The 19,585-nt window shown below is 40.8% G+C and overlaps 1 protein-coding gene across 1 annotated transcript; it reads right to left on the reverse strand.

The window, feature by feature from the left end:
* Positions 1-6,741: 6,741 nt before the first annotated feature.
* Positions 6,742-11,848, reverse strand: LOC103433282 (dnaJ protein P58IPK homolog). The gene is made up of 9 exons (XM_008371533.4): positions 11,630-11,848; positions 10,137-10,302; positions 9,162-9,363; positions 8,826-8,986; positions 8,647-8,740; positions 8,228-8,440; positions 7,997-8,077; positions 7,655-7,873; positions 6,742-7,372 (listed from the first exon to the last, which is right to left on the reverse strand). Exons 1-9 carry the CDS (start codon positions 11,754-11,756, stop codon positions 7,145-7,147), a joined length of 1,491 nt encoding a protein of 496 aa, XP_008369755.3. The 5' UTR covers positions 11,757-11,848; the 3' UTR covers positions 6,742-7,144.
* Positions 11,849-19,585: the final 7,737 nt, after the last annotated feature.

Raw genomic sequence — 19,585 nt, forward strand, 5'->3', positions numbered from 1 at the left:
GGAGAATGATCTCGTAACCACGAAACTTAAGTACCGGAGTGTGGTATCGTCTTGACTTGCCTTATCTGTCTCATAGGTAGATGTGACATCTTCTCTGGAAGTACTCTTCCTCCATCCAGGGGTGGTATCTGTAACTGGTGGAGATGCACAAGGTAATGTATCAATTTCACTTAAAGCTTACTTGTAGTTTCAGGCTTGGTCAAGCGCGATACAAACCATGTAGTAGGAGTCCCCCAAGTCGCCGAGCTAGGGTATCTGCTGAAAGAGGTGACAGACAAGGTAAGCAATCAGAGCTCCGGCTGATTGTTCACATTCTCCCTATCTTGCAGGCAGCATGAAGGATAAAGAGAAGAAAAATGAGAAGAGATGATATGGGATACTTTTGCTTTTGAAGAAGTAACTTTCCACAGGCTTATTCTTGAACTGGGCTGGAGGGTTTTCTGGTTTCCTCCAGAGTATAAGGCCGACTGAAGAATTTGAGGGTCAAAACAAGTCCATCAAATCTAGAGCATGTTCGACCCTGCTGATATGGGATACTTTTGCTTTTGACAGAGTAGTGGATGTATCGGCACGTGTGCTGTTACGCTTGTCTCCACATGCTTCCTTGTATCCTTCTCACTTGCCCTAGCTGTTCCTCAGGCAGATGTGGTATCTTCCCTGGAAGCCTAAGATGTTGAAGATGAGTACTCGAGAGCAATGCTAGGTAAGTAATTCCAAGCAGTCAGTTCCTGGCTGGAAGCTTGATTCCAAGTGCTGACTGATTGCTCTCTTTCTCCTTGTCTTGCAGGTAAGAACAAGGCCAAATGAAAAGACAGGGAAAAAGCATGATATGGGATACTTTTGCTTTTAACCCTGATGATATGAGATATTCTTGCTCTAGTATAGCTTGTTTACAGAGGTATTATCGGGGGGGAAAGAAAGCTGAAAATTTCGAAAGGCTTCGTTGGGAGTGCCCTCTCAGATAAGAGGAAGGGTTGAGCATTTTTGCAGGTCTGCCTGTCCGTTGGGGATGAAGGTCGACATATATAAGAGTCTCCCTAACATCAAGTAATAATGCTATTCCTTTACCCTGCTTGGTCATAGCACGGTAGTGGGAGCTGTCAGCTTCACATGTTTTAACTCTGTCAGAGCACTTTGAAAAAGTGGTATGTGGTATCTGGAAAGCTGATGTTGTGTGTGAAGATTACAGACAAGCTTTATCCAAGGAGATCCAGCTCTTGAAGTTGGGAAAGTGGTGCCTCTTCGGTTTTCGAACAAGCAATCCTGTCGGGGATCTGGCTCTCTAGATTCGGAGAACGATGCCTCTTCGATTTTTGAGAAAGCAATCATGCTGGGGGTCTGGCTCTCGAGATTTGGAGAGCAGTGTCTCTTCGATTTTTGAGAAAGTAATAATGTTGGGAGTCTGGCTCTCGAGATTCGGAGGACGGTGCCTCTTCGATTTTGGGGCAAGCAATCTTGTTGGGAGTGTTTTCTCGAATGTGAGTAAAGGTTGGGCATGTTTGCTAGTCTACCTTGCCAAGAAGCACAGAGGTTGACACACAGGGACTTTCCAATTATCCAGCAGTGGTACTGTTCCTTTACCCTCTCTTCGATTTTTGAGAAAGTAATCATGTTGAGAGTCTAGCTCTCGAGATTCGGAGGGCGGTGCCTCTTCGATTTTGGAGCAAGCAATCTTGTTGGGAGTGTTTTCTCGAATGTGAGTAAAGGTTGGGCATGTTTGCTAGTCTACCTTGCCACGAAGCACAGAGGTTGACACACCGGGACTTTCCAATTATCCAGCAGTGGTACTGTTCCTTTACCCTTGTGGGTAATAATATGGTAGCTAGACCTTCAAAATTTATATGTCTAAACTTTGGTAGTGTTGTTTCTTTGCTATTCTTTTACCCTTCTTGGTCAGAGCGATGTAGTGGGAGCTGCAAGCTTCACGTGTCTCAACTTTGTCAGAGAACTTTGGCAAAGTTATCTGTGGTACTCATGAGCTACTGTTGCGTGTGGGAAGTGGGTGATTGAACAGTACGATTCATGTGCTTTCTACTTCGCCAGAAATCTTCGACAGAATGCCCATAATTTCCGCAAAGCTGAGTGTGCGTGTGACAGGTGCTGACGAGGCTGAAAAAGTAGGTGCCTCTTCGATTTTTGAGATCGGCCCTCGTGGTCTCTGAGCAGCCCAGCTTTTAAGAAAGCAAGCCTCTTCGATTTCTGAGATCAGCCTTCGTGGTCTTTGAGCAGCCCAGCTTTTGAGAAAGCCAATGCCTCTTCGATTTCTGAGATCGACCCTCGTGGTCTCTGAGCAGCCCAGCTTTTGAGAAAGCAAACGCCTCTTCGATTTCTGAGCAGACGCCTCTTCGATTTCTGAAGCTTCGTCGAGTGCAGATTTTTATAGGGGCTGACATTAAGTTCCAAAGCACACTTGAATATCCACCAGTAGAAGCTCCATTCTTGCACTTCTAAGATCTTGATTTGTCTGACCTCTTCTCTCTTCAACACCTTTGAAAATGTCTGGCCCCTCCGACCGTCGTTTTGACTTGAACCTTGTTGAAGAGGTAGCCCCGCCTTCTCCAGACAACATATGGCGCCCATCCTTCATCTCCCCTACTGGTCCTCTTACCGTTGGGGATTCCGTGATGAAGAATGATATGACCGCTGCGGTAGTGGCTAGGAACCTTCTCACTCCCAAAGATAACAGACTACTTTCCAAACAGTCTGATGAGTTGGCTGTTAAGGATTCTCTGGCTCTGAGTGTTCAGTGTGCAGGTTCTGTGTCTAATATGGCCCAATGCCTATTTGCTCGAACCCGCCAAGTTGAATCATTGGCGGCTGAAGTGATGAGTCTCAAACAGGAGATTAGAGGGCTCAAGCATGAGAATAAACAGTTGCACCGGCTCGCACATGACTATGCTACAAACATGAAGAGGAAGCTTGACCAGATGAAGGAATCTGATGGTCAGGTTTTACTTGATCATCAGAGATTTGTGGGTTTGTTCCAAAGGCATTTATTGCCTTCGTCTTCTGGGGCTGAACCGCGTAATGAAGCTCCAAATGATCAACCTCTGATGCCTCCTCCTTCTAGGGTTCTGTCCAGTACTGAGGCTCCGAATGATCCCCCTCCGATGCCTTCTCTTTCTGGGGCTCTACCGACTGCTGAGACTTCTTCTAAGCAACCTTTGTGAAGGCTCCCTCTTGTTTGTTTATTTTGACTCAAGTATATGTACATATTTGTAACTGATTGGGGATATCAATAAATCAGTTTTCCTTCATTTCAACGTATTGTGTTAAATACACCAAAGCCTTCTTCGCTAAGTTCTTTGAATTTTCTTTTGTTGAAGCTTGTATGTTGAAGCTTTGTGAGTGGAGCATGTAGGTTGAGGTAGTGTTCCCTTAATTTCCCGAGTGAGGAAAACTTCTCGGTTGGAGACTTGGAAAATCCAAGTCACTGAGTGGGATCGGCTATATGAATCTTAGAACGCCATTGTGTTCTGTCCTGTGTCATGTCCTCCGTTAGATCCAAGTACTCTAAGTCTTTTCTTAGGGTCTCTTCCAAAGTTTTCCTAGGTCTTCCTCTACCCCTTCGGCCCTGAACCTCTGTCCCATAGTCGCATCTTCTAATCGGAGCGTCAGTAGGCCTTCTTTGCACATGTCCAAACCACCGTAACCGATTTTCTCTCATCTTTCCTTCAATTTCGGCTACTCCTACTTTACCCCGGATATCCTCATTCCTAATCTTATCCTTTCTCGTGTGCCCACACATCCAACGAAGCATCCTCATCTCCGCTACACCCATTTTATGTACGTGTTGATGCTTCACCGCCCAACATTCTGTGCCATACAGCATCGCCGGCCTTATTGCCGTCCTATAAAATTTTCCCTTGAGCTTCAGTGGCATACGGCGGTCACACAACACGCCGGATGCACTCTTCCACTTCATCCATCCAGCTTGTATTCTATGGTTGAGATCTCCATCTAATTCTCCGTTCTTTTGCAAGATAGATCCTAGGTAACGAAAACGGTCGCTCTTTGGTATTTCTTAATCTCCGATCCTCATCCCTAACTCGTTTTGACCTCCATTTGCACTGAACTTGCACTTCATATATTCTGTCTTTGATCGGCTTAGGCGAAGACCTTTGGATTCCAACACTTCTCTCCAAAGGTTAAGCTTTGCATTTACCCCTTCCTGAGTTTCATCTATCAACACTATATCGTCTGCGAAAAGCATACACCAAGGAATATCATCTTGAATATGTCCTGTTAACTCATCCATTACCAACGCAAAAAGGTAAGGACTTAAGGATGAGCCTTGATGTAATCCTACAGTTATGGGAAAGCTTTCGGTTTGTCCTTCATGAGTTCTTACGGCAGTCTTTGCTCCTTCATACATATCGTGTATAGCTTGGATATATGCTACTCGTACTCCTTTCTTCTCTAAAATCCTTCAAAGAATGTCTCTTGGGACCCTATCATACGCTTTTTCCAAATCTATAAAGACCATGTGTAAATCCTTTTTCCCATCTCTATATCTTTCCATCAATCTTCGTAAGAGATAGATTGCCTCCATGGTTGAGCGCCCTGGCATGAACCCGAATTGGTTGTCCGAAACCCGTGTCTCTTGCCTTAATCTATGCTCAATGACTCTCTCCCAGAGCTTCATTGTATGACTTATTAGCTTAATACCCCTATAGTTCATGCAATTTTGTACATCGCCCTTATTCTTGTAGATAGGCACCAAAGTGCTCGTTCGCCACTCATTTGGCATCTTCTTCGTTTTCAAAATCCTATTGAAAAGGTCAGTGAGCCATGTTATACCTGTCTCTCCCAAAACTTTCCACACTTTGATTGGTATATCGTCTGGGCCTACTGCTTTTCTATGCTTCATCTTCTTTAAAGCTACAACCACTTCTTCCTTCCGGATTCTACGATAAAAAGAGTAGTTTCTACACTCTTCTGAGTTACTCAACTCCCCTAAAGAAGCACTCCTTTCATGTCCTTCATTGAAAAGATTATGAAAATAACCTTTCCATCTGTCTTTAACCGCGTTCTCTGTAGCAAGAACCTTTCCATCCTCATCCTTGATGCACCTCACTTGGTTTAGGTCCATTGTCTTCTTTTCCCTTGCTCTAGCTAGTTTATAGATATCCAACTTTCCTTCTTTGGTATCTAGTCGCTTATACATATCGTCATAAGCCGCTAACTTAGCTTCTCTCACAGCTTTCTTCGCCTCTTGCTTCGCTTTTCTATACCTTTCACCATTTTCATCTGTCCTATCCTTGTATAAGGCTTTACAACATTCCTTCTTAGCCTTCACCTTTGTTTGTACCTCCTCATTCCACCACCAAGATTCCTTTTGGTGTGGGGCAAAGCCCTTGGACTCTCCTAATACCTCTTTTGCTACTTTTCGGATACAACTAGCCATGGAATCCCACATTTGGTTAGCTTCCCCCTCTCTATCCCACACACACTGGGTGATTACTTTCTCCTTGAAAATGGCTTGTTTTTCTTCTTTTAGATTCCACCATCTAGTCCTTGGGCACTTCCAAGTCTTGTTCTTTTTTCTCACTCTTTTGATATATACATCCATCACCAACAAGCGATGTTGATTAGCCACGCTCTCTCCTGGTATAACTTTGCAATCCTTACAAGTTATACGATCCCCTTTCCTCATTAGAAGAAAATCTATTTGTGTTTTTGACGACCCACTCTTGTAGGTGATCACATGTTCTTCTCTCTTCTTAAAGAAGGTGTTGGCTAAGAAGAGATCATATGCCATTGCAAAATCCAAGATAGCTTCCCCATCCTCGTTTCTCTACCCAAAACCATGGCCACCATGAAAACCTCCATAGTTGCCTGTCTCCCTGCCCACGTGTCCATTTAAATGTCCTCATATAAATAACTTCTCCGTATGAGCAATTCCTTGCACCAAGTCTCCAAGGTCTTCCCAAAATTTCTCCTTCGAACTCGTATCCAACCCTACTTGAGGTGCGTACGCACTAATCACATTGATAAGTTCTTGTCCTATTACAATCTTGATTGCCATGATTCTATCTCCTACCCTCTTGACATCTACAACATCTTGTGTCAAGGTCTTGTCCACGATGATGCCAACACCGTTTCTCGTTCTATTTGTGCCCGAATACCATAGTTTAAACCCTGAGTTTTCTAGATCCTTTGCCTTACGACCAACCCACTTAGTTTCTTGTAGGCACATAATATTTATCCTTCTCCTCACCATAACTTCTACTACTTCCATAGATTTTCCCGTCAAGGTTCCTATATTCCACGTTCCTAAACGCATTTTGCTCTCTTGAACTCTACCCTTATGTCCTAGCTTTTCACCCTTCCCTGTCTAATAGGATCAAAGTACTTCTTTTGTGTGTCCCGTGTAAAGTTGATAGGAGCATATGCTCCCAAACAACTTTGAGTGGAGTCGTTCGAAAAGAAGTTTCTATAGCCCCCTTGCTCATTTAACACTGCATCCGGGTGCCGATGGAGATACAGCGACCCTTACTCACTTATCACTGTGCTCGGGCCACACAGCGCGCCACTTACGGGTGACGCCCTAGCTTTAGCGCAATTTCGTTCTGGATTCATTTTCATAAGGATTCGACGTAATCATGAAGTGCCGGCTGTCGACTACATGACGCCCTCCCCCTCCTCCTTTATCCGGGCTTGGGACCGGCAATGTAAGATAAACTTACACGGTGGAGTTTGATTTGCAATAAACCAAAAGTAAAAATAAAATAAGACGAATTGTTGTAGTTTGAACTAAATATACCTTACATATACCTGATAATACAGTTTAATCAACGAACATATTTCTTGTGAATAAAAAATTTCACTAAAAAGATTCACCCTCACCTTCTAACAAGAACCATGCAAAGTCTGATGAGAAACCATTATCGAAAGCGTACAAGGCAACATATACAGAAATGGTCTCATCAAATTTCGTTAATACAAGTTCTAAACTCTTGACATTTCCGCGTAGCAACTCTCAAAAAGGTCGTACCCAGTGCACAAGGCTCCCGCGAAAAATCCATGTAAAACCTATCAAACTTTTTTGGGGTGGCCGCAGTATATCTCACCGAGAATCTGTCAGCAATTAGTAAAACTGCTCTGGGGGCTCCCTTCGAATGGCACAGTCGTTTAGGGATAATCAAAACTGGAAGTCAAATCCACCAGGAAAGCCTCCTCCAAATCCACCACCGCCACCGCCACCGCCAGGAAACCCCCCTTCGAAGGTGAATGTAAATTGCCGTCCACCACCACCACCACCGCCACCACCACCAAAAGGGTTGAAACCACCGCCACCACCACCCATTCCCATTTCTTCAATATCTTCACCTCTATCATACCTCGTACGTTTGTCTTCGTCGCCGAGAACCTGGAAAAGGATTTATACTAGAGTCAAATGGATACAAGTAGTCCAACATTTTGATGTTTTCTGGAGCACACAGTCAACAGAAAGGGAAGATTAAAGGGAACTTTAACGAAAAGCATCCGGTACTGTTCACTTTAAAGAAAAACCACATTTTTACACTAAAAAGTCAATCTTGGTACTATTCACTTTACCTTTTATTTTGTCCTTATCATTAAAACTCAAAGTTTTCAAGCCATTTTTATTAGTTTTCCTAAGATTAAAAGGAACTTCGTGGGATATACAGACCTCGTATGCAGCAGCAATTTCTCTGAACTTGTCCTCTGCTTCTTGTCTGTTCTCAACATTTTTATCCGGATGCCACTGTAAAGCAAGCTTCTTGTAGGCACGTTTAATCTCAGATATGGATGCAGTTTTTGATACTCCCAAAATCTTGTACCAGTCTTTGCGCTTGCTCATCTTTAAGGCTTTCTCGGCTCTCATCAATGCTTCTCGAATATTCATATCCTGCATAATCAGCAAGCATTAATCCAAGAAATTACTTATTAAAGTACTAAAACGGTAGCTGCAAGTGTGAGAAGGGCATATTACATAGATCGCATATTATAGGCATAAAACATAATCGCTAACCTGAGGCGATTGTTGAGCTGCTGATTTGAGATCTTCCACAGCTCCATCCCAATCCTCTGTCAGAAGTTTAGCTTCACCCCTCTATAAACACAAAATAGCGAACAAACTTGAGCACGGCCATATTCTATACATCACAAAATAGTACACAAACTGGTAAATTTTAAACACTACCGTAATACAAAATTCTACGAATACCAAGGAAAACAAGGGATAATTGAAGCACTAGCTAACCTGAACTAAAGCTTCTAGAAGCTCCTCATCAATTGTAAGTGCTTCATTGCAACTGCTTAAAGCATCCTTTCCCCTCCCAAGCTTGACCAAAGCTTTACACAAGCCAAGATGAAGATGTACATTATGTGCAAGATGATTAGGGTCCAACGCTAGGGCTGCCTTGAAGTCCTCTACTGCAACACGCAGCTTGCCCTTATTTACATTATCTTCGGCCTGGCGTAAAGAAAAATTGTCTGAGAAAGAATATCACATGATGCACCACATGGAGAATTGATAATGGTTTGCATAAGCTCTAAAAAAGATCAAGTAAGAAAATAGATTTGCTATCATTGCCAAACTTCTCACCATCCCCCACCCCTCAGGGTAGAAGAAAAAAGTTAACAAAAACAAAAGTTCAGACGAAATCTGTTAAGACTTACACTTTTAGTCTTCTTGAGTAAGTTCTTCAGTCCAAAATACGCTTTCTTCAGTTCACTATGCTCTGGATCTAGGCGGAGACCCTTTTGGTAATGCCTAAAGAAATTATATATATTTGTTTATACAACTGTAACCAAATTATAAAGAAAATACTCAAAATATAAAAAGGTGCCGATCAAACCTTTGAGCAACATCATGATCAGCTAAATAGTAGTAGGCACGGCCCCGGAGTAATAATGCCTCCAAATTATCCTCATCTTCTTTGAGAATGTAAGCAGCCTCAGAAATGACACTAGAATAGTCTTTAGTTGCTAACAACAATCTCACCTTCAGCAATTTGGCCTGCAACAAACAACAAGATCAGAATTATGAGGTCTCAGAATACCGAATTTATAAGATTCTCAATCCCAACTCTCTTGGATCAGCAACACGCTGTTTGGGTATAAGATAATAAATACACGGAACTGAAATTAAACAAATAACGACAACCAATAAGAAATGAAATAGATTTGATTACCTTTGAGCATGCAGGAGAGAAAACCAGTACTACTTTTTCAACATATTCCGAAGATTTTGCATAGTTGCCTGATTCAAAGAGAGTCATAGCCGTATCTAGAGCATTCTGAGCCTGAATCAATTGAGAAAGCTCCTTTTCTGCAACCGACTCTCGTGGTTTTAGCTCCAAAAACTTTTTGTAGCTCTTCTCTGATTCCTCATATCTACATCAGCCAAAAAGCGCCTGAATCATATAAGTTTCCAATCATTAATTGGAAAGACAAGGGAGATGGGGGTTTCTACAGACCTTTGGAAAACTAATGAAATTAATACAAGCTACATAAGTTATGATAAGTTCTCTTCTCTCACAATGTCTGTCTCAACATAGACCTAATGAAAAGATAAGGGGTAATAATTGAATTGACCACTGAGTAAAAGCCAAGAACAACAGTTTTGGCCTAATCAGCAGTATCATAGCGGCTGACTAGTGGTACGCTGGTAGCCCAATTAGATAGTGCATGAATGACTATGGATATTAGCCCATGGTTCAGTTGCTTTTGGCTTTTGAGCACACACAGACATAGCTTATGTGCTGCACTCTAGAAGCTTTGAGACAATGGACTTTTGGGACCACTAATTATACAAAGAAGATCACAATGATAGCTACTAGAGAGTATGATCACAGCAACACGCCAAATAAAAGCAGTTTCCATAATAAGAAGGAATAATATCAGTTTAAGGAAAAGGTGGATTTGTTGTGAATAAACTAGTACCACAGATAGACAATGCTAAGAAGGGAGGTCCAAAAGGAAAACATAGGGGAACGAAAAATCTTCACCCATCAATGTATTCAACATTCCTAAATTTGATACCGTAAATAATTGCTCAGTAACATTCTAATTTTCTCCAAAACTTTAAATAGAAAATGGCATATGCTGAAACAGCCTTCAACGAAACCAAAATTATTCTGCCAGAATGGTAATTATTTAAAAAGTACCTGCATATTTGACGAAGAACGGATGCCCGATGATAATATGCTTCTGAAAGTGCTGGGTCTGCCTCTATAGCAGCATTAAGATCATTAAGTGCCTCGCTATAACGCTTCACCTTTATACTCTGTGAAACCCTCTCAAGCAACTCAGCCGTATTACCAGGTTTTCCATCTGCACATGCAAGGTTCACATTGTGTAAGCCATTACCAACACACCTCACCAAGCTAGAGGTAGAACTCATCAACTCAAAACAAAGCAAGCTTTGCATCTCTGTGGTTACAACATATTCGATTGTTGGGTTTTTATGGCTCAAAATTAGGATGATGCAAAGAATTAAGTTTGTGTTACCTATTTGTTTTTGGTGTCCTATTTGAGTTTGGATTTTGACTTCTTAGTTGGTTTCCTTGGTGGAGGGATTTTGTTATTACCTATTTGATTAGGATTTGGATTTACTTCCTATTAGGATTCTTATTGTAACCTAAGTCCTATGCACTATGAATAGGACCTTAGGGTTAGTGTATTTCGATGTGGCTCATTCGTGTGGCAATTTGGTGAGAGTCAATTTGTGAGTTTGTGAGTTAGAGAGCAAATTGGGAGAACCTTCTCCGTTTGTTTGAGTTCTCTACTCGTTTGGTTTAGGGTTTGTAATTTGTGGGATTTGGGTTGTTAGAGTTTAAAGACTCTTTTGTAATCTTCGTTTGTTTAGTGAAATTCCTTGCGGTGCTTAGCCCGTGGAGTAGGCTTTACGTCGAACCATGTAAATCTCTTGTGTTAGTTTGAGATTGTTTGTTTTAGCTTTCACCTACGACGTTGATATTGGTACTTTGTTAGAATTCACTTCTAAACGCGCATAAAAGTACAACATCGATACCATGCCAACACCATACAATTCGACAATGTATACATATGAAGAACAATTTTGATTCTAGACACGCAATCTCCCAATTTTATACTAAAAATATAGACCATATAGATAATCAAGATTCGTCAATTTTCTGCCCCAATATGATTACAATCTTCAAAATGCCAAAAAGAATTCATCTCAAACCTAAACATTCCTAATGTTAAATATTGAGCTGTAACGCTCGTTCAAGTTTCAAACTTTGCATACTTAATTAATGCAAATAGTACACGGTTCGGTCCCGTCCCACGTATTAAGATGATTCTTTGATTGACACAGTCCTAGGAATACTGCAATCTAATAAAGCCCAGAATACAACATTGTCAAAAACAAAACCACCTTGTACTTTTCCTAGTACAATGGAAAGTGATAACCTAGAGAGCCGTTTGAAGAATCCAAACACAATAATACAGCAAATAGTTTGATTTCCCCTGAAGCCCAGAACACCAATAACCTTAAAAACAGCCATAAAGCAAGAATCTTTCAAATTTGGCGCAAAAATTAAGACAACCCAACTGACAAAAAGCATGAAATTTAACAAAAATCAATAGATCAAAGCAAGAAGAAATAGATCAAAGAGTGAGAGAACCAACATACCCAGAGCTGAAACCAGAGGTTGCAGAAGGAGGAGCTGGCAGACGAACACGAAATGCAGTAAGAACCCAGTATATATCAGCCCTCTCCAAGCCACCATATCCATGGCGGATGAGCAACTCCAAATCATCACCCTCTCCCTCTCTCCCCCCTCAATTCTCGAACAGAGTTTTTGAGCGTAAATGTTTGCTAAATGTATTTTTGTGAAAAAAACGTTAATACAAAAACATATAAATTGAAGTACTTTGCGTTTTATTGTAAGGTAGAGGAAGACGGGGTGTTTTCGTCCCACGTCACTAGGACCTATCAGATAGCTACACGTGGATTTTGACCTTCGAATAACCGAGAGTTTTGTCGCAAGTCATAAAAAAGTTGCCAGCCCTAATCGTTCCTCCAGCGGAGAAACTTTGAATTTGAACTGAAATCCTCACGAAGCATTCCATGTCGAAACCTATTGGGCCTTAATCAGGCCTCTTTAATTTTCTCATTGTGAAAACCGAAAACTTCTTATGGGTTTTTGAAATTTGGCCTTCAGATTTTTATTTTTATTTTTGGTTTTCAATTTTTATTTTTTTCGAAATGAAAGTACTCACCAAACAAGATTTATTTCGAGGGTGAGCCCTTTATTTCGTATCACGCAGTCAAAGGCATTGTCTATTGAACCACTCTTGCACGCATTAGGATTTTCGATGCAGTCCAAACCCTGTTGCTTGGATACGACTACTGTGAAGCTTTTCTACTACAGCCACAACAGCAAATGCCCAAGAAGAACATGTATATATATATATGTGTGCGCGTTGTTGTGAATATCGTGTTTAAGAATGAGAAAAGAAAAAAAACAAATTCGGGAAATCGAAAATTCAAAATAACCAAGATAAATCAACACCAAGAATTATTATACCAGATAACCTTGCCAAGCCTCTAGGATTAAGAGTTGATGAAAAACTTTAAAGAACAAGAAATATACTCTTATCTATTTTCTTTTCTCTTGTACACCCTTTGCTCTTCTCTCACCACTACTATAATTAACAGTTGCGCGAAGAAGCACAGTTCGTCAAAAAGACAAAAAATGTCGCCTGAGAATTAGCACGACGAAACCTTTGTCTCATGAAGCTCGTCGCGCAAAGGTCTTGAAAAAAGGGTTTGCATGACAACGACATAAGCTACGTTGTGCAAAAGGTCTTTGTGGGATGACAATAACCTGTGTAGTGCGAAATCTTTTGCGCGACGTAGCTTTCTCTCATTGTCGCGCAAAGATAGGTACACGACGTAGGTTATTGTCGTCGTGCAAAGCCTTCTTGGACAACGTAGCTTACGTCGTCATATGGAAAAGTTATTATTATTATTTTGTTTTTTTACAATATATTATTTATTTATTTTTTATAAATATTTTAATTAAATTATAAACAATAATTAATAAACCAAGAAAAAGTATTTAATTATAAATATATGAAAATGTACGTATAAGCTGTCCGAAAAGAAAAAAAAAACAACAAATAGTCGTCCAAGTTTGATGCATTAGGCTATTAGGTATCGGTTGGACGAAGCGGCTAGAAGGTCGAAGGTGGAGCAAAATCAGGTGCTGGCATTAGGATTTGGAGGTTGGACAACTCGAAGGCTCATAAGATCATGCTCATCTTCTCGTCAAGGCTGCCACTTCATCCGTGCATCCCGGGTTGCAATTTGGGCTTTCTAGGCTACAATCTTTCCTTTCAAGGTTGCCACTTCATCCGTCAAGGCAACGACTTGTCTCACGGTCAGTTTGAAAAAGGAGGCACTCATCTCACGAACTCGAACCTTCCCCATCCCCTAAATAGCCTTGCCATGACGACGACCGAGCGTCTGATCCAGGGTCTCAGTCAGGATCTGAAGACTCACATCCTCGAGTATAGTGACATCCTCGATCAGGGTCTCTGGGGGAGGCTGTAATGCCACTTATCAGCTTGTAATAATAAGAAAAGAAATTAATATTTAATAAAAAAATGTAATTAATATTTAAGCGGTTCATAAATATAAGAATAATAACAATTACATATACTTAAATGGAGCTACTTAGCGGTCTCATCGCTTGGTTGAACATAAACTTCCTTGAACATGTCGAGCTTTGGGAACTTAGAACCCTCTTGAAGCAAAAAAAAAATGTTATTAATCATAATAAAAAATAAATTGTAAAAATTTTAATCAATGTACTTTTACATGATGTCATGCCTCAACCCTATAGGAGAAGGACATCAATCGAACTGGAATGGTGGAGAAATGTCTTTGACTCCCGAGCTTTGTTGCTAGCAACAAATTTCTTCTGTTAAAACGCACAATATACATGTTAGTGTAACTATTTGAAAGAAATTATTAAAAAGTTTTAAAAAATAACTAAAACAGTAATAAATTATTATTAAAATATTAAGTACATACTTACCACAAATTTTGTGTCCGTAAAATGTTTGCACAGCCACTTCCAATCCTCAGACCGCTCTAACAACTCCATTGGGAAACCCACTAGGAAAGCAATCTCTAGAGCATCCCATCTCTTAAAATGTGCATGGAGTTCGTACTTCCAATGTTTGTACCAGGTTGCTAAGTTCTCCTCTAAGTAGGTGGTGGCCTCGGGGGATATGTCCTTAAGATTATAATTGTACTACAAATATGAAAATAATAAAATAATAGTAAATTTTTTAATAATATTAAGATAATATACTTTTGTTTATAATATTTGTAAAAAAAATTAAAAAAGATAAGGGCTAAAAATGAAAATACTAACCGACAACTCATGTCGCACTGCTGCCTTCGTCTCCTCCAAAATTTATGCCGAAGACTCCCACTGCATAGGACAATGCCACCGAATAACAAAACCAATGCTGGTAGTGATCTTGATCATTTTGTTGGACACACATATGTTGTGTGTCGGCTTCAGCATTCGATTAGGCCCCTTGGTGTTTTTTTTAGCTGCCCAAAAAAAATTACTTGGTCAAAAACCCTAATTTTAAATTTCTACCAAAAATTCAGTAGAACCTCGCCTAATAGTATATCATTTCCCAAAACCTAGAAATAGTAAAATAACAGTAATTCATATCCACAACACATTTTCACAATCCAACAATTTTTCACAATCATAAAAATAATAGTTTTAAAATGAAAAAAAATACGATGTAGTGCGAATTAGAAATAACTACCTGGCTGGGAGCCCCCACCCTCATCTGTGGATGCCGATGAAATGTGATCAGAAGGCTCCAGATGACGGCAGTGCCAATGAGGTTGCCGTGCACTGAGCGGTTGAACCGACACCCCGGGAGCAGCCTGAGTAATTGACGTAGGCTCCCCAATTTATGCAGCACCTATAGCCGCAGCGGTAGGTGCTTAAGATGTGGGAGACGCATTGGTCACACCCTAACAAAGAGTGATCAACTGCAACATCAATACATTTTTGAATCATAAACAAACATTTATAAATAATCATAAAGACCCACATATATCATTATGAACGATGAATAAGACCCCGATAGAGAACAATACATTTCAGGTACTATAGTTACTAGTACAAAGTAAACAAACATTTATAAACAAGTTGATGAATTAATAGATAATCAAATTTACTTGAGGAAGTGAAGAGGGTAACCTACTTTCGATTAACTTTAGTGAAGAGGAATTTGGTAAACGTCAATGAGTCCGCTAGTAGGGGATATTAACGGAGTGCTGAGGCACGAGTGAATTGAAATTGGTTTGAGTGAGCAATTTTTTGTTTTGATTTGCAGTGGAGCAAGAATGAAACGGTGGAGGAGGAAGGAGAGACGGACTGAGAGAAAGGGCGAGAAAAGGAGGGGGATTCTAATATTAAAAAGACCTTGAAATTTGGAAGAAAAAAAATGCCATTTCTTCCAATTAGAGCGCCAAAATTTAACAAATTGCATGACGCATGTATACAACATCGCGCTATGGGTGGTTGTGCGATGAGCCTTATACAGCATCGTGCAATGGGCTTCTACACAACAAGCCATTATGCGTCGCTTTATTGGTTTTTGCATAACGATCCCTTCATGGCATCGCGCGATTAGTTTTTGTTCAATGACCCTATTGTGGCGTCGCGCAAGTTATAATAAAAAAATGATTATAAAATTTATTATACATACAAAATAAATAAAATATAAAGCTACTTAATGAATATATATACCATTCAATTTAACAAGTTTACATTAATCCTCATCAAAACTACAATAATAACTATTGATATCCATATTACTATCATTTTCGGATTCCTATTCGTCCTTGTTGATGCACAAAACCGGAGGGTCTTAGAACAACGTAAATCCAACCGTGAATTTGCAAGAAAGTAAAGAACACAAGATGTATCGTGGTTCACCCCAATGTTTGGGTTACGTCCACACTGATGTTGGTATTGTTTCACTCTAAATGAGGAATATACAGGAAGGCCAGAGGCAGTATGCTCTCTCACCTATTTTCTCTCTTCCTATAGCCTAAGCCTTGCCCTCAATCTTGGCCTGAAACTTGGCTTCTCCTAATGAGGAGAGTGAGGAGTACTTTTATAGAATAAGGGCTCCTCACTTATTACAGATTTACCCCTTCATTTATTACATAATTATATTTGAGTCACCCGAGTATTTATACGAGGTCTAAATACGGAGGCCCTAAGTATGGTACAAACAGTAGTCCCCCAAGTCTTCAGTTAAGAGAGTCTTTTGGTTGGAAACTTGAAATTCAGTCTATGTGTGGGCCAAAGTAACTAGATGTCGTCTAGAACTGAATACTCGATATAAGGCGGTGCTCAATGTGAAATGATGCTCAACTAGAAGTAGCACATGTTGCGAGGCTGCTCGGCTTATGGCTTATGTTGCCTTGGTTGGCTCGGCTTATGGCGTTGAAGGTGAGAGAATCCTTTTTATATAATAAGGGCTCGCTCCTCAATACATAAATGATGGGCTAGAGTTGATGCTCGCGTCAAGGCGGCTGTTCAGCAGGCGGTGATGCTCTCTAATGATGGTGAGGAAGTCTCCTTTATAGAATAAGGGCTCGCTCCTTAATACATAAATGATGGACTAGAGTTGATGCTCGCGGTGAAGCGGTTGTTCAGCAAGCGGCGATGCTCTCTAATGATGGTGAGGGAGTCCCTTTTATAGAATAAGGGCTCGCTCATCAATACATAAATGATGGGCTAAAGTTGATGCTCGCGGCGAGGCGGTTGTTTAGTAGGCGGCGATGCTCTCTAATGATGGTGAGGGAGTCCTTTTTATAGAATAAGGACTCGCTCGTCAATACATAAATGATGGGTTAGAGTTGATGCTCTCAGTGAGGCGGTTGCTCAGCAGGCGGTGATGCTCTCTAATGATGGTGAGGGAGTCCCTTTTATAAAATAAGGGTTCGCTTCTCAATACATGAATAATGGGTTAGAGTTGATGCTCAGGGCGAGGCGGTTGCTCAGCAGGCGGTGATGCTCTTTAATGATAGTGAGGGAGTCCCTTTTATAGAATAAGGGCTCGCTCCTCAATACATAAATGATGGGCTAAGTCCCCCAAGTATTTTTCATGAGGCCCAGTTGTAGAAGCCCAATATATGGTACATAATGTAGTCCTCTAAGTCTTTAGTCAATAGAGTCTGTTGGCTAGAGACTTCAAATTGAATCCATGTATAGGCTGAAGTGGCGGTTGTTCGGAGGCGGTATTTGTATACCCTGCACTGAATCTTTGTAGGTGAAGCTTTGCAAGTGAAGCTTTGAAGCTGGAGCTTTTGTAAATGAAGTTTTTGAAGCTGAAGCTCTCGAAGCTGGAGCTTTGTAAATGAAGCATTCGAAGCTGATTGACATGAGTGATGCTTATGAATGTTTATGTTGATTAACATGAATGATGCTCATGGATGTTGACATGAGTGATGCCCATGAATGTTGACATGAGTGATGCTCATAAATGTTGACATGAATGATGGTTATGAATGTTTATGTATGATTAACATGAGTGATGCTAATGTATAATTTTGGAGTACCGGACATACTTTTGATCACCTAGTTGGTGATAATAGCAGCAGGCTGCCAAATAATTTTGGAATACTGGACGTACTTTTGATCACCTGGTTGGTGATAATAGTGGCAGGCTACCGAATAATTTTTTTTATAGTACTGGACGTACTTTTGATCACCTAGTTGGTGATAATAGCGGCAGACTGCTGAATAATTTTGGAGTACTGGACGTACTTTTGATCACCTGGTTGGTGATAATAGCGGCAGGCTGCCAAATAATTTTGGAGTATTGCACGTACTTTTGATCACCTGGTTGGTGATAATTGAGGGCTTGGCTCTTTTGGGTATATGGGCCTTCGCCCACCACATAACATTCCAGCCCATTATTTTGGACTTGCCCTCTTTATTTATTTATTTATTTTATTTTTATTTTTTATGATTATCCTCTGATGGGGTTATACAGATGTCTCCGAAAGATAAGAAAAATAAATTAAATCATTCAAAAATAAATCTGACCCTCTGCTCAATGGGTCACGCCCATAATTCATTTTTCTGCATGCCATCATCATCGCAATTATGTCTGCTTCTTTTTATCTTCTTTTGCTTTCTGCTTTGCTTTTACTTTTATTTCTGTTTCTTCTTTTCTCTTTTCTTTTCTGCTTTGCTTTTGCTTTTGTTTCTGTTTCTTTTTTTTTCTTTTTTTTTTTTTGAAATATTCTCTCAACAACATCGTAGTATAGCCCACATGTATCCCATCCTTTGGTGAAAAGCACGTATTCACTTGCAAGACCCACGTGCAAGACCCACGTTTAGCTCATCCTCTAGCCAAAAGTGAAGACGATGTGCAAAACACCTTCGACGGAATTCGATATGCAGAGCACCTTCCACAGAATTCGAGTAAGCAGCACACGTCATGCCAGAGACTCTGACTTGAAAACTCTTCATCCTCGCTTCAACTCCTTCCGCATTCTCAGACTAATCCAGAAGCCTTACGTCCTCCAAATCGCCGAAGTTGCCGGTGACAACCATCGACGTCGGAGCTCGGGCGGAGATTTGGGAAAGCTGGAGGTCTTTGGGATTCGACGCCTTTGTATCACAAACTCCTCAAGATTCGACAACCCTCATAACGACAAGGGTATAATTCCAAACAAAGAATTTAGAGAAAAATCAATCATTCTCAAGCTGCTACAGTTCCCAATCTCTTCTGGGATTGCACCAAAAAGACCATTTTACCACAGTAGCAACTGCTGCAGCTTCTTAAGCTTCCCGAGCTCACATGGGATCGAACCAGAGAGGTTATTTTTGTAAAGAAACAAGCTTACAAGCTCAAAGCAGTTACCTATTTCAGGTGGGATTTCACCAAAGATCATTGTGGTGTAAATAGACAGGGTTTGGAGATTGCTAAGCTTTCTCAATGAGGCAGGTAAAGTGCCTGAAACTTGGGTGTCTGCCAACCCTAAGACAGTCAAATTGCAGCAGCCTCCGATCTCTTCCGGGATTTTCTCACCAATGTACTTGTTCCCTCCTGCTGTCAGCATTTCAAGGTCGATGAGCTTCCCGAGCTCTGGCGGGATCAACCCGGTTAATAGAGAGTTTGAGCTGAGGTCAATGACTGGCCGCAACGAACCGCGGGTCCCGACGATAGGAAAGAAAACACCGACACAACCCATTAAAGCTGCTTCATTGAATCCGAGAAAATCCTCGCGAAAATAACATACTTTTCTTTTCTCTGTTGTAGTAAAACTGAAAGAAATTTAAAGGGATGAACTTTAAGAGAGAGAGTACTTTCCACCCCACAAACCAGATCTGGGTTTCGGGTCTTTCTCGGGTTTCTTGCTTTAGTCGCCATTGTAAGATCTCAGTGTCTCTGTTTGAAAGCTCGGCATCGGTGAGCTTGTTCAGATCGGGGATGCCCTTCGCCTTAAATGCCTCATCGTTTGGCATGAAAATTATCAGTCCCTTGTCAGTCCTAGAGAGAGACTACAAGACAGAGAGAT

Source organism: Malus domestica, chromosome 04, assembly GCF_042453785.1.
Source record: "Malus domestica chromosome 04, GDT2T_hap1".
NCBI classification, from domain to species: Eukaryota; Viridiplantae; Streptophyta; class Magnoliopsida; order Rosales; family Rosaceae; genus Malus; species Malus domestica.

Excerpts from the sequence above, each read along its gene's own strand:
- LOC103433282 (XM_008371533.4), bottom strand. The coding sequence starts at position 11,756 with ATGATTTGGAGTTGCTCATCCGCCATGGATATGGTGGCTTGGAGAGGG. Across the intron at positions 9,364-10,136 it reads GTTCTTCGTCAAATATGCAG|ATATGAGGAATCAGAGAAGA; the intron begins GTACTTTTTAAA and ends TGGCTGATGTAG. Across the intron at positions 8,078-8,227 it reads TTCTAGAAGCTTTAGTTCAG|AGGGGTGAAGCTAAACTTCT; the intron begins GTTAGCTAGTGC and ends TTGTGTTTATAG.